The 14,265-nt window shown below is 40.3% G+C and overlaps 1 protein-coding gene across 2 annotated transcripts; it reads right to left on the bottom strand.

Moving 5' to 3' along the window:
- Window positions 1–93: 93 nt before the first annotated feature.
- LOC117271622 (UPF0461 protein C5orf24 homolog) lies at window positions 94–13,801 on the bottom strand. 2 transcript variants are annotated; one of them, XM_033649916.2, is made up of 2 exons: window positions 13,522–13,801; window positions 94–8,928 (listed from the first exon to the last, which is right to left on the bottom strand). In XM_033649916.2, exon 2 carries the CDS (start codon window positions 8,920–8,922, stop codon window positions 8,311–8,313), a length of 612 nt encoding a protein of 203 aa, XP_033505807.1. In that variant the 5' UTR covers window positions 8,923–8,928; window positions 13,522–13,801; the 3' UTR covers window positions 94–8,310. The 2 variants fall into 2 exon arrangements, with proteins under 2 accessions (XP_033505807.1, XP_033505815.1); XM_033649924.2 differs by having other exon boundaries at window positions 94–8,925.
- Window positions 13,802–14,265: the final 464 nt, after the last annotated feature.

Raw genomic sequence — 14,265 nt, 5'->3', positions numbered from 1 at the left:
TGATGTTAAAATTCACCACCAAAAGCACAATCACACAATGATTTTAAGTTTGTAAAATGTTGACTCCTCTGCAAAGGAAAACATTACAGCATATTATTTCAGCAGAATGTGTTACTTTCAGATTTATTACACAACTTTTGAACATTCCACAACAATCATGCAGGAATAAAATGGGAATTATACAAAGCTTTACAGTCTTCGCCAGTCACACTGTAGGAATAACTGGGCTTCACGCTGCCTCGAAAACACTCGAAATGTGAGGTAATATTTTTTGAAATCATCACCTACTGACAACAGACCATGTGTTGACTTGATGCTGATGATGGTGGGACAAGAAAATCACTCAATAAACAAAAAGGAAAGAAAAAAGAAATATAAACTATCATTCCCCGTGCACTGTCTTAACTTGAAATATTACAGCTAAAACTGACGGAATATCAATATTATCCATATTATTGAGTCTACTCCACATTCCATAATCATCCCTTCATCTCTTATCCCTTCTGTCATGTCCTCCTTGGACAGTCCAGATCAAAAACGTCAGTGCCTTCCATCAAGTCAGCAAAATTCGAGACAGGAAAAGAATTTTGTAACACAGACGTTGTTACACCAGTATTTTAGACACAAGCTCAGAGCTACATAGTGAAATAGCTTTACACAGATCTTCAGGGTGCTGTGAGGTTCACAGGCTGGCAAATACATCAGTGGTTACACTGTTATCATGTCAACGTATTTGATTTTTACCATTAATAACAAGGCTGTAAACAGTGCAGAAAGCCAGATATCGGAGATAATATGACACAAAGTTGTCCCTAAGTCCTGCTTAAATTCTTACCATGTCAGACCCTTATTTAACCTGAGCCTTCTCTAATCGTAGTCTCAACCGTTTTCTGCTTCATACCAAAATGTAACCATCTTAAGGTTTAAGAAGCCTTAAGATTCCCATCAGATGACATGGACCGCTCCTTCTGTACTCGCTAGCCTCACGGCCATTCATATTTCTAACTGAATGGGTTTTCTTTAATTAGTCTTTCTAAAAAGCTGAAACATGCTGCTGGGGATACTTTCCATTTTCCACTAGAGGTACGAAAAGCTCAGTCAAAATCGTATTTGTTGTAACACAAATTATTAAAAATCCAGCCCTTAAAAAAACAGCATTGCTCCACAGGATGTTGTCACTCCATATGTCCAGATAACAGTGATAATTGTAATATCTTTCTGTTTGTAGCTGCCTTTACCAAACGCCATTTACCACAAGTCCAAGACCTTGTACCCATTTGTCTTATACTGTTAAACTGATTAACTGGATTCACAGAAGTTAGTGGCAGAGAGGCTAGCCACTGTTCAGCTCACCTCTTAACCCAGATCTAACCCAGTTGTACTAGAATATGGATGTTTCAGCTTTTCACAGCAGACAGTTTGTCTTGTCATAAGAGGAGGGCAGGTGTTAGTAATGTTAACAGTCTATTCAAGTGTCTCAGCGTGCCATGACAGTGTGACAGTGACTGTGCTTTATCCTACCGTGACATGTCAAAGTGTCATGTGTGAAAAGGGGGTTAAGGGCACATCCTCTCAGCATGTTTATCCCATCAGACTCCACCTCATCAAATGCATCTAAAGCCTGAAAAACAAAACGAGGAATAAAAAAAAATATTGAGACAAAAAAAATATATATATATATTAAAAAAACACAACTTCAGAATGTGAGACAGCCAGGCATCATGTCAGCCACATCAACAAAAAATATTAGTTAAATATTCAAACATGGCTACATAAGAATTATATATAAAGAGAACTACTATCAAAGTAGAATAACAGAAGATAGAAATACAATAAGATGTAAGAAACAAAGTTTACATCATCAGTGTATAGCAATTTACAATGCATTCAACAGAGTGGCATTTTAATCGCTTCAGGTGCGACAATTTAAGTTAAAGGGGCAAAAAGCGAAATCGTTTCACCGCTAGGTTTGCTGCCGCCCGCCAGGCAGCCCGCCAGGCTCGCGGGCTGCCTGCTAGGCTAAAACATCGCTCTCACTCACGGAGAAGAGTAGGAACGTTAGCGTTAGCTCCCGGTGTTAGCACTAGCCGGGATCCGAGTCGGCTAGAGCCCGCCAGGCTGCCCGCCTGGCTCGCGGGCTGCTCAAGCTCCAGACATTAACCCATCCTGGTGTTTCCTCCGCAGCCTCCACTTCATCCAGCTTCACTCAGCTGCCCGATAAAACCCGCTGCTTCTTCCCACTTTAACCTGAAGCTATGCCCGCGAGCAAGCTGCCCGCTAGGCTAAAACATCGCTCTCACTCACGGAGAAGAGGAGGAACGTTAGCGTTAGCTCCCGGTGTTAGCACTAGCCGAGTCGGCTGCCACCGGCTACTGGACTAACTTACAGCTATGGAGCGCTTCTATCAGCTCTTCTAGTCACTGAGCCTCGCCTCCATCTCCGCAAAAATATTACAAAAATGTAGCCTTGCGGGGAGGCTACATTTTACAATGCTAATTGAAAATGTTAGCTGGGCTGCCGGGCTAACTTACTCACTTAACACAACTGTAACGCCTGACCCACTGCTGGGACCGAGCCGCTAATAACTCAAGCTCCAGACATTAACCCATCCCGGTGTTTCCTCCGCAGCCTCCACTTCACCCAGCTTCACTCAGCTGCCCGATAAACCCGCTGCTTCTTCCCACATTAACCTGAATAACAAACCAGGGCTCGGTGCTCCGGTTGGATCCAAACAGAGAGCCGGGGCTAGTTGGGAAGCTAGCGGAGGCTAACTGGCTGCGCTTCCCTCCGGTCATGCTGCGGCTAACGCCTCGCCAGCCGCTCCCAGCTAGCTCCGGATTTTTGTCACATGAATGTACATGAACGTGCAGCCGGACCGGCTTGTAAACAATGGGCTGGAGATCAACACAGAGAGAGGGTGTGTGAGGTCATGCTATACTCCAGATGAAATTACACCTCTAGTTCTTCACATAACAATTTTTTAATTCCTTCAATCTAGAAATGATGAATTTCGCTTATTGCTCCTTTAAGTAAGAGTAATTTAAATTTTTCTTTTTTTACTAATTGTTTTATCTTTAAACGGGTTAGTGGTCTCCAAGTGCTTTTTCATTTACATTTTACACAGTAACTTTCATGCTAAGGTTATTTTGTGAGATGTTGGAATATTTCTTAAAAAATCAAAGAGCATAAATGCCTACAGTTAGATAACATCATATTCTTTGGTAAAGGAGGGTGAGAAGGATGTTTGTATGTGACATTTCGGTAATCTCTGTTAACACGACACACATCAACAAAACAAGTGATAGAAGGCCTTGTACACGAGTATAAAAATACAACCATAATAAAAAGTGATCGTATCAAAGTTTCCACAGTACAATACATACATACAACAGATTATTGCACCAAAATTTAACAATTTTATGTTTCGTCACGAGAGAGCAACTCAGTGAAGCTACGCTATTTCTTCACTCTCAGGATTTGAAATGTCTTTATATGAATAATACCAAAGATTTCAAATGATAAAAACTTGAATACAATACCGTGACACATAGTCAAACAGCCAATCAGTCGTATTGGATCTTAATCATATTCAACTATATGTGATCTACTGTATTTACGATGCATCAGGCATGTTGTGAAATGACAAATATTAAACCAGTAAAACGACTGCATCTTTCAATTCTGTCTGTTTGCACTCAGTTACTTTACATTTCACAAAAACACCAGCTTCCCTAACAGTCAGATTCAAGTGATCTACAGGGCTATGGTAATGTACCTAAAACAACATAATAAATAGCAACATAAAAAACAGACATCATTTGATCTCATTGTGAAAATCAAAACTTGAAAGGTCAGTTAAGCATTTAGAAATGAAAACATCATTACAGAATTCTTAAGATCTTATACTTTAGTGTGGTCGTTGTAAACAAGTGAGACCATGATGGAGATGATCTCTCACAGCTGTGATAGTGGTTGTAAGTGCTCCATAAGGTTCAACAAATGTTAGATGTTCTGTTCTCTTCGGATTCATTTAAGGTGATGAATGTAATGGAAGTGATTTCACTGATTCCCTCTAAGATTTCCCACCAACTATAACCTGGTGGCTCACAGTGTAAAAACCAGATATGTCACCAGAGTAAAACATTGGCATTTTATGTTTCTGCACAGATATGGATCCTTTGTATGTTACGTATGGTGGAGTTCAGATTGAATGTTTATGAGCTGAGTTTCTCATGAGGAGGAGGACGGGATGTTAGATGGTGTGACAGCAGCAGACCGCTGTTTGAGACCAACAAAAGTGAGGTTTTTTACCCAAGTGGTTTTTGTGCCTTAACCTACCCACACATTAACCACAGTGTTGTCAAAGCATGAAATTTAAATTAAGAAATGTAAAGTTTCAACATATTCGCTACATACTGTAAAGATTCAATTAATAGCCCGGGCTATTATTTGCTTGAACTGAAATAAATGGGCCTATATACAAATACAATGATTGTTTATTTAAACCAATATGAATATTACTTGTATAAAATTAGGCTTCAGATAATATATCAATTATGATTCATTTATTTGATCAAGCTCCAACAGATAGTGCATCAGAGGGAGAGAAAGAGTTACGGCACTCGAGGATTACGGCACCCTGCATACCGACAATTAAATACATTATTCATATTCATGAAAAACCCCCTTGATTCTTTCAATCTGAGCACCCTTGCAGACAAAGGTCATATGAATAACTTAAAGGGTAACTGAGGAGTGGACACATAATTTGAGGTAGCCAGCAACCCGGTTTTATGCATCCAAAGAACTTCAATAAAAAAAATTAACTGCTTGGCAACCAGACCAGGCCTCTACTTGAGGCAGGCGTTTATTCGTCAAAATGTGTAGCCAATTGGGCTGGTAAAAGGCCCTTTAATTGAAGTTTCACAGTATGAAACCTAGAAATGTAACACATCCGATACAGACATGTACAATGCCAACGTTTACTCCGGTGACTGGGTTGGTAGAAACGCAGATTATAGGCCAGCAGTGGCTCGTCAGTGATGGTCTCATTTGTTTATGATTCATCATTAAAATGCAAATCAAAAAATGTTTTGTTTTTATCTGTGAGCAAAAATAAAAATAAGAGATTTAAGGTTTTAGTTGGGGGTGAATGTCTGTCACACAAATGTCTCATAAAACAAATGCTTTTTCTTTTTTAAAAGATTTGTGTATACAAGTTTTATAACTACAATGTTAACTGCCATATCAATCATAGTCAGTGCATTCAGCAACACATTCATGTTTGAGATTAGATGATATTTTGAATATCAATCGGCTCACTTTCTCGGGACAAATGCAACATTAAAGCAAAAAAAATGAATGTATTTGTACTTGAATTTTTCTTGTTTGCTAAGTTCGTATCGTCCGGATGATGCCACCATTGGTTTGGATGGATAAATACATGTAAATCTTTGGGTGACAGACTCTCCCAACAATCTGACAAAACAATATTAAAGGTGTCCCTTTTAAAGAGGCAACAGATTGCATCTTTTCCTATATATATCATTATGAAAATAATGTGGGTTGCACAGGGTAGTGGCTACAGTAAAATCAGACTATCAGCGTTTACATAGGTTACTTAGTGGCTTTGCAATTTTTGCAATAAGCTTCTGCCACCGGTGCCGAACTTTCGTGGAAAAAAATCTGCTTTACGGCAGGAAACGCGTCATGTATTGCGAAATTGGTCGGTCAGCCAATCAGGGACTGGAGCGAGTCCTTATGAGGAGTTGGGCATGAGATAGTTGAGTCACGAGCACAATGGCAGATGGACAAAGTTTGGAGACAAGTGAAAAACAGCCTAGCAAAAGAAAAGGAGCCAATCTGTGTGAGGAGGCAAAGAAGTGCAAAAAGGAGAGTGATAAAAGAAGAGGAAAACAAGAGTACACCTCAGTCAGGTGTTCAAGAGATGGAGGGAGCTCCATGACCAAAGAGGCTTCAAAATGGATGTCCAGCTAGCTTTCTTTCTAATGGATCAGTAAGTAACACGGCTAAATGTTAGCTAGCCAAGAGAGGACTGTACTGTACTGGCTGCTAGTTCATTCCTAGCTGGCCAGCATCACAAATCGCCGCAACCAGGGAGCCGGTAGCGAGTGTTGGTCGGCTGACATCCTCGTTGCCATTCTACGGCAGCCTTCGGACAGTGATACCCCCCTCCCTTCCTTCTGTTCTCTTCTCACAGAGACATAATTATTTTGCATTACTATTTGTTTTTTCTTCAGATAAATCTGATAATTGTTGTTGTTGTCTCTTTACTCATTTATTTAGTAGAGTGTCCACACACCTTCTCATTCTACATATACATAGAGGTATACTGGTGGCTTTACAGCCTACATTTTATTGATTATCTCTGATCCCCATGGCCCATTTGGTCGTTGCGACAAAGTGACGCAACACCAGTGATGCTAGGTGGCGCCAAGATAAAAGAAAACGAATCCTATCTGTTGCCTCTTTAAAGAAAAGCAAATTACCCTATCTCTTTACTGTTTAGTTGTGTATTGAAGCAGTCCATTATGGTCAGATTTGATGATTTCTAACCACAAAAATCAACCTTTGACAAATAATGGTAAGAGATGGAGCTGGGTGTCACAATGCAAGTGTTATGGAGATCAAAACAAAATGTGTTTACAGCAATGGGAGTCAAAAACTGTAAGGTGTCAAAGAAGTGAATGCTCAGTCAGAGTTTTGTTTACTTTGATCAGATATTTCCTGATTTAATTCAGAATTCTGCTCATTTTAAGATGGCAAAATTCATAAGCTGCTTTGTGTCGAGACAAAATTGAACATTAATGCTTTTGAGAAATTTGGGGATTTTGTAAAACAGAAATAAATGGGGTTTTGTAGAAAAACAAAGCAAGTTATAACCTGTACAATTTTGATATCTGACACAGAGCTCATTATAGCCTACTGGTATTGAAACATCTTAAATGACACCCAACCCTCGCTGACAAAAAACAGTGTAGAGAAACCATTGCTAACAGGAGGAAGCACACAAGTATCCAGTTTCTGCAGTGAGTACACCAGTGAACAGGAGTTTGAACTGTCTAGTTGACAAGATGAACTACTTCAATTTTTACTGCAGTACCGAGCAGAACATACAAACAACGTTCATCAAAACGCCTATCCACAGACAACTTTTCTGAGGTGATCAGCCGCAGTCCACGTTGGTTCATTATTAGCAGGTTACAAGAAAAGCAGAAGGTGAACTGAGGTGCTGTCAATTTTTTGTTCCACATTTTTTTGTTAACAAAAAAAAAAACTTGGTTAACTGTTATTTCTCACAACAATCTGTAAGTCGACTCAGTTGCTTTGATGACACTTGCATGCAGATAATATGTAGACATTTCCCGAGGTGACATTAAGAGAGTGAACAGTACGACATCATTAGCGTGAGTTTTTTAGTGTTAATTCTGGAGCTGACTGGAGAAAGTCGGATTATTTGGATTTCAGTTTCGGGGTGCTGGTAGCCTGGAGGATTATCTGTACATCTGTCTTTGAAGTGCCGCTGAGCAAGGCACTTGACCCCCATCTGTTTGAATCCGGAGTGAGATGCGTCCTATTTTACAAATGTGACACAGGAAAGGTGCTACATATAGCATTTTGGTTTTTTAAAGACCATATTTCCAACAAACTTTCATGTTGCAAAGACAATGTTGTCACTCTCTTTTCTCCTTCCTTTCTTTGCATGGGTTTGTGTAAATAACAATAATAAGAGCAAGTATCCAGCAACATTAGCTAATGTGTAATTAAACTGTATGATGAACATACAAAGTAAAAAAAAGTCGTTGTTTGTGCTGTAAAGCAGCACGACAGATTTCACACGATTGTATCAGTCTTCTCATGATGGTCTCCTTTGTTTACAGTAATAAAACATTTTAAAATTAATGCTTCGATCCTTCAGTGGCATTAAAATGCTACATAAAGCACACTAAAAATTTAACTTGACTTAACATTACAGTTGATAAAAAGATAAAAGCCCCTTTCTCAATGAACTTCTGATATTATTTTTTCCCCAACAAAACAGACAGAGCAGTGTGGAGTGAAATCTTCCACACACTATAGATCTCCAGCAGTAGCACTGAAAAACTAACAGCATTATATCAGGTGGCAGGCACACAGATGACACCAACACGAATAATAGAAAATCTCCTCCTCTCAGCCTCACAGCAGACTGGGAGAGATTACAATCACCCCCAGTATCTGGCAGGAAACCTGTACACATGTGTCTCTTATTCAACTGATGGAGGATGAGTGGAAACAGAGTAGAGCCTTTTACTCATTAGCCGTCTTCTCTTTGCAGGAAGGTTCACAGAGGATTTCCTTGTGTGGTAGCGGATAGGGGAAAGCCGCTCCGCTGCAGGTGCTACCATAAGCCAGTTTATTGAGGCGAGAGAGGCCCTTGATGCTGCCAGGAGGCCGTCCGGGGCTGACCTTGTACCCCGCCGCTCTGGTTGTACCCAGTGGCCTTCCCGGGCTCGTCTTGAACCCAGCAGCTCTGGTGGTGCCGAGGGGTCTCCCTGTGCTGGTTCTGTATCCGGCTAGCTTGGTGGTTCCCAAAGGCCTCCCGCGTCTGCCTGTCTTCCCGGCAGCCTTACTCTTCTTCTTACCATCTTCCGGCGCTTGATCAGTGCTTTTAATGCCGGGTATTTTTGTGGGCGAGCCCCCGAGCACTTCCTGTCTCTGGCACACCATGGGCTTGTGGCTCTGGGCAGGTAAGGCCATGGGAGCCAGCGTCATCTGTAGAGCCGATGGAGGAGGAGGAGGGTAGAACTTGTTGGCCTGGGTGCACAGGTCAAAGTGGGAGGCAGGGTGGTGGCTGTCCTCTGCTAGGCATGACGGCCTGCTATTCATGCAGAAGTCACTGGTTGTCACCTGGCGCATCATCTTCTGCTGGGGGTCGGAAACAAGTTGAACTATGTTATTATTTCAGATAAAAGTACAAATATCTCTGTGTGGAGTCAGTACTGCTGTCTGGGTAGGACAATGCCAGGTAAAAATAAAATGAAACTGAAAGGATCATGCTGACGAACTACAGAACATCTTCAACTTCACAATAAAGGTTGATATCAACAAAACGAATAGAGAGTGGAACACATTTAGAGCTTTACAGTTAGACCCTCATATCTCTAAACCTAAAACCTAGTCAAAAGAAAGCTTTAGCCCTCGAGCATGTGCCAAACCAACCAGTTAGTCTTCAACCTTGAAATATTTTCTCTTGTCAAACCCAAAAAATACAGTTTGACAACACTTCAGATGAAGCACAAATCTTTGCTTTGGGTGAGGGGAGATTTCTGCTTTATCTGAAGTTTTCTCAAGTGGTATTTTTCAGTTCTACAAAAGAAAAGACTTTAAGCATTAAGAGAAGACTAACTGCTTGGTTTGGCAAATGCAAGAAAAAATCCTTCCTTGTCCAGGGGTCCCACTACCCTGGAAATCCAGAGTTCTCGCAAGAGCACAATTTGAATTTGCTCAGCGAGTCACTCTGGCAATCAGTAATGATGCTCATTATCCATGCTGTTGAAGCCGAGCTGCACCAATCACATCGGTGTATCTGATATAGGCGGGCCAGAGGCGAGCTAAACAGATGACGACAGCGCTGCGACGACGAAGTCCGGAATCAGTCAGAAAACATTGCAAGATGGCTACGGATGAACACCAGTTGTTTGAAACGGCTTTGGCCGCTACAGTGAACGAGTTAGACTTGGCTTTTTCTCTAAAAGAGGAACAGAAGACGGCGCTCGAAACTTTCCTTTGCAAGAAGGACGTTTTTGCTGTTTTGCCAACCGGATACGGCAAGAGTCTAATCTACCAGTTAGCTCCACTGGTAGCTAATGGGGGTGTAACGATACATCGATCCACATCGATTCATTGATTAACGATCTGATTATATCAATGCAAAATGAAAACATCGATCCATATCGTCATCTTAAAGATACACATTTATTTTGAAATTCACATAGCACGTCTGTGTCACCATTTCTGGGCAAGTGCGCCTCCACAGAGCTCAGAAATAGAATGGTCAAATCATATTCTAGTTGTTTTTGTGAGTTGATGTAAATGATTGTGTTAGATGGGCATATGATATCGCGTCATATCGATCGCAGGCTCCTGAATCGAATCGAATCGAATCGAATCAAAATCGTATCGTGACAGACTTTGAGATATCGGCAAACATCGTATCATCATCCAAACAAATCGATATAATATCGTATCGTGATTAAGCTGGTGATTTACACCCCTAGTAGCTAAGCGTATACGTCACCCCGTGTATTGTTCTGATTGGTCGTAGTGTTATCCAATTGCGTGCAGTGATATTTACAAATGCATGCTTGGTGCTGTCCCTCGAGTTGGGCCATTTGCATTACTCATAGCCAGACCCTAAATCTTTCTAGATTTGGGTCTGCATTTCCAGGCCAGGGTCCAACACACTTTTAGGGACAACATTTCAAAAATTTTCCGACATTTTTCAAACATATCAGATTCAAACTCTATTTAAACATAATTTCAGTTTGCTGGCATACACAACCGGAGAGACAAAACGCCGGGAGATAATTAAGAAACAACACAAGGGTAAACAAAACGTCAAACATGGACGCATATTAGAGCTACATTAAGTCAAGTCAGGTTATCCATGGAAGTAACTGTAACAATTTCATTACACACAACAGAATTCCATGACTTCTCCAAAACTTTCACTGATTTTTACTAAATCGGTGACTTTTCCAGGTCTGGAAAGCGTGATTGTGAAATTCCATGACTTTTACAGGTTTTCCATGACCGTGGGAACCCTGCTTATATTAGGATAGTAATTTAGCTGTTATAAAACTGGCCTAACTTTGGGATTTCGTTCCCAAAATGGCAGCAGCACTGTCGTTAGGTCTTTATGGCAATGACAATGAACATGGGCAACAATATGAACAACAAAATATAGGCCAAATGATTGAAAGGCAACTCAAACGCACAATGGCGATTGTTAATTCGTATTTGTCTGCCAAGACGATTAATTTTGAATTTGATCAGTTTGGTGGGGTTAACTCTCCTCCATGCGATCAGTGTCTCCAGCACCTCATAGCTTAAGTTAAAGGCACGTCACTTTATGTCCATGCAAGCTAGCTAGCCAGTGACATGTAAGAGCTGCTTAGATCATGGCTTGTCAATCCTGAGAAGCCTAGTGGTACGGGATACAGGAAGTTTGTGTAGATTCTAAATATAGATACAGGAATGACAGGACAAGTGCCGACTGAAGAATCAAATTTACAGTTGTCAGGATGTTTTTTAAATAAGATAGGAGGTCTGAGATAAGATAGGACAAAGCCACAAGCTTAGAATTTTTTTTATGTAATAGGAAGATATGGTTTGGAAACTTAAGATTGGACAGACAGCTAAGATACTTTTCTGCAATGAAGCCTGTAGTTAACTTCCCCACCTCTGATAAGAAGCGTTGCACAGACGCTGCCCTGAGCTTTTCTATCTGAAGCATTTTTTTTCTTTGGATTAACATTTAACTTATGAATGAACTTGTGCTTGTCACAAATAGGTTACTTTTTGAATGTGGTTTCATGTCATTGTCACTCTGCTTTGTTGGAGTTTTTTGGTGTCAGGAGGTTATCAAAACAGCACTGAATCTGATTCTTATAACTTTAGCGTTACATGATGTTTCCCTTGTCACTGTATTGTTCTGTCAGGCTGTCTGGATGTGTGCCTGTGTGTTGAAGATACATTGATCTTCCAAGTTCACGCTTAGTCTATTGTGTTACGCTGAGTTTTTCCTCATATCTAAACCCCTAAAATATGTCTGTTTTCTTTTGTTGGTTTGTTTTCCATTCTGACTCCCTACTAGCAAAAAACAATAATTTAAAATAAACATAGTTCAGAGGTCAAAGAGTCCAAATTGTCTTGTTTTAACTTGGCCAGGAAAAAATGTCCAGATTTTGAAAAAACAAAACAAAAAAAAAAAACACCCAAATTATGAATATAAATGTTATATCAATGTGATGTATGCTTGGGGTAATGATTATGGTGATAATTTCCCCATGTTTTGTGTCTAAGTGACTAACGGAGGCAATAAGTTTTGAATCTGGTCCAGTATTGAGTGAGAGTGCTGCAGCCAATGGTGACTGTCAATTTACATTCACTAAAATGCTTGTTTTTGCAACTGAGACATAATTATTAGTATGATTATTATGTGTCTGACAACATTATTGAAAGGATCCCTACAGATATAGACCTTTTTGGTAAAACGTAAGATACTTTTGTTGAACCAGAAACTGTCTGAAATGGCTGTCATCAAACCCACCAGACCTCATTTAAATAACAGTATTTTTATCATTGTAAAACACACTTCATTCAAAGTCGACAGAAACAAAATAAAACTATCAAATGTTGTTTTGGTTCGTCTTTGCACTTTTCCAACAATCAGCAACTCTGATTTAGTAGGGAAAAAAAACTTAATCTACCCAGTTAAATGTGAAAATATGCTAGCTCTATGCGTGCTTAAATTACTACTAATTCAAATGGGGTCTGGTGTATTTGCCAATTGCATTTTGGGGGCTGTTTCTGGTTAAAGAAGAGGATCTTACTCTTTAACAAAAAGATTTATCTCTGTGAGGCCTTTCTGTTATGTTGTCAGACACTTTTAATAACAGTCTGAGCATATCAGTGGCAAAAACAACCACTTTGAGTGGATGTAAATTGAGGGTGCACAAATGCCCCCAGCGGTTACATTGCAGCCTGTTTCAAGGATGCCGGCTGCAGCGCTCTCTCACTCAATACTGGACCAATTTCAAAAATTGCTGTCTCCATAAGTCACTTAGACACAAAACATGGAAAAATAAGGTCTACGTTGAATAACACCTAAGTAAGTCACCCTTTAAGACCTTGAGAACAGGTATAAACCTCACAGTGATGCTGAAGTGCCTTTGAATGCCTCCCAGCTGGCGGTCTGCAGCTGACCCTGACCTCCTTGTGGAGGGGGCAGCGAAAGGACAACTTTCACTTTCATTATTAGTGTCATATAAACAATAACCTACTATAAACAACAAGTTAATATTCTGACAGTTTGCAATGCTGCTAATCATGAGGCTATAAGTACTTAAAGGCAAAAGGACATTCTGCAGCTGGTGAGGTTTCTGTCTCCTGCAGAGGACACACAGGATGCGAGGAGGTGCGGACTTTACTATCACAAACACTCCACTATCTGTCTGTAGTAATATTCATTCACAAAAAATATGCACATGGATTCCGCATCTTTGACGGCAAGAACCTCATCCTCTCCCTGCCACTTTGCTCCTGTGTAACATTACAACACTGAGGGCTGAATTCAGCCTCGGTTTGGCCCGAATAACGGTTTTCAAGAAAAGGGTTTAACATTTTAACTTAAGAGCGGAAAAGTGCGCAGATATCCGACGTGACCGCTTTCATCTAAGATATATAATTCATCTGAATACACCCTCCTGCCACCAACATTAGCTAAGATTACTGTACCTCGATTGTTCGCAGATCTCGGTGCAGAAAGGGTTAAGGAGAAAAATGATCTTTCATCCCTCAAAGCGTGAGTCGATCCATTTTCCCCAAATGTTTTCGCACCACAGGACGTCGGATAGCTGCCATATAATCACAACATCTGATTGTTTTCGGTGTGGACGTAAACGAGACGCGAGATGCTTCAGCGCAGACGGGGGTTTTATTGCCCAGCTCCAGAGGTTTGGATAAGAAACGCAGCCATTTTCCATTAAAAATTAATAAGACGGGAGCGCAGTCTGAGCATGCGCAGAGCACCAAGCAGGGGATGTGAAGAGGTTTGTCTCCTTCCCCTCCTGAAGCACTTTCACATCCAAACGCTGTGTTATCTTGGACCCTATAAAGCTGCAAAACCCTGCTTTATTCGTTTTAATGTCACTGTCCTGAAACTGAGCCATAATGCAGTGTCACTGCTCAGACAGCACTCAACTGCTGATGAATAATATACAAAGGAGAGGCTATTGAATAATTAAAACAGTCGGCAGGAACATATGGAATGCCATTTGAGTCAGTATTAAATAAATAAACAAACAGATAAATAAATAAACCCTGAAATAAATAAATTAGGTCATAAATATATATAAATGTAAATATAAATATATGAATTAGTCAACAGGATTTGACAAATAAATAAATAGGTTTTTATTTAAATAAGGACGTTTTTCAAAGGATTACGTTTATTTATTTCAGGGAACTTTTATTTTCAAA

Source organism: Epinephelus lanceolatus, chromosome 11, assembly GCF_041903045.1.
Source record: "Epinephelus lanceolatus isolate andai-2023 chromosome 11, ASM4190304v1, whole genome shotgun sequence".
Lineage (NCBI taxonomy): Eukaryota > Metazoa > Chordata > Actinopteri > Perciformes > Serranidae > Epinephelus > Epinephelus lanceolatus.
Note: the sequence above shows the minus strand (reverse complement) of the source record. Positions and strands in the feature narration are given on the sequence as shown.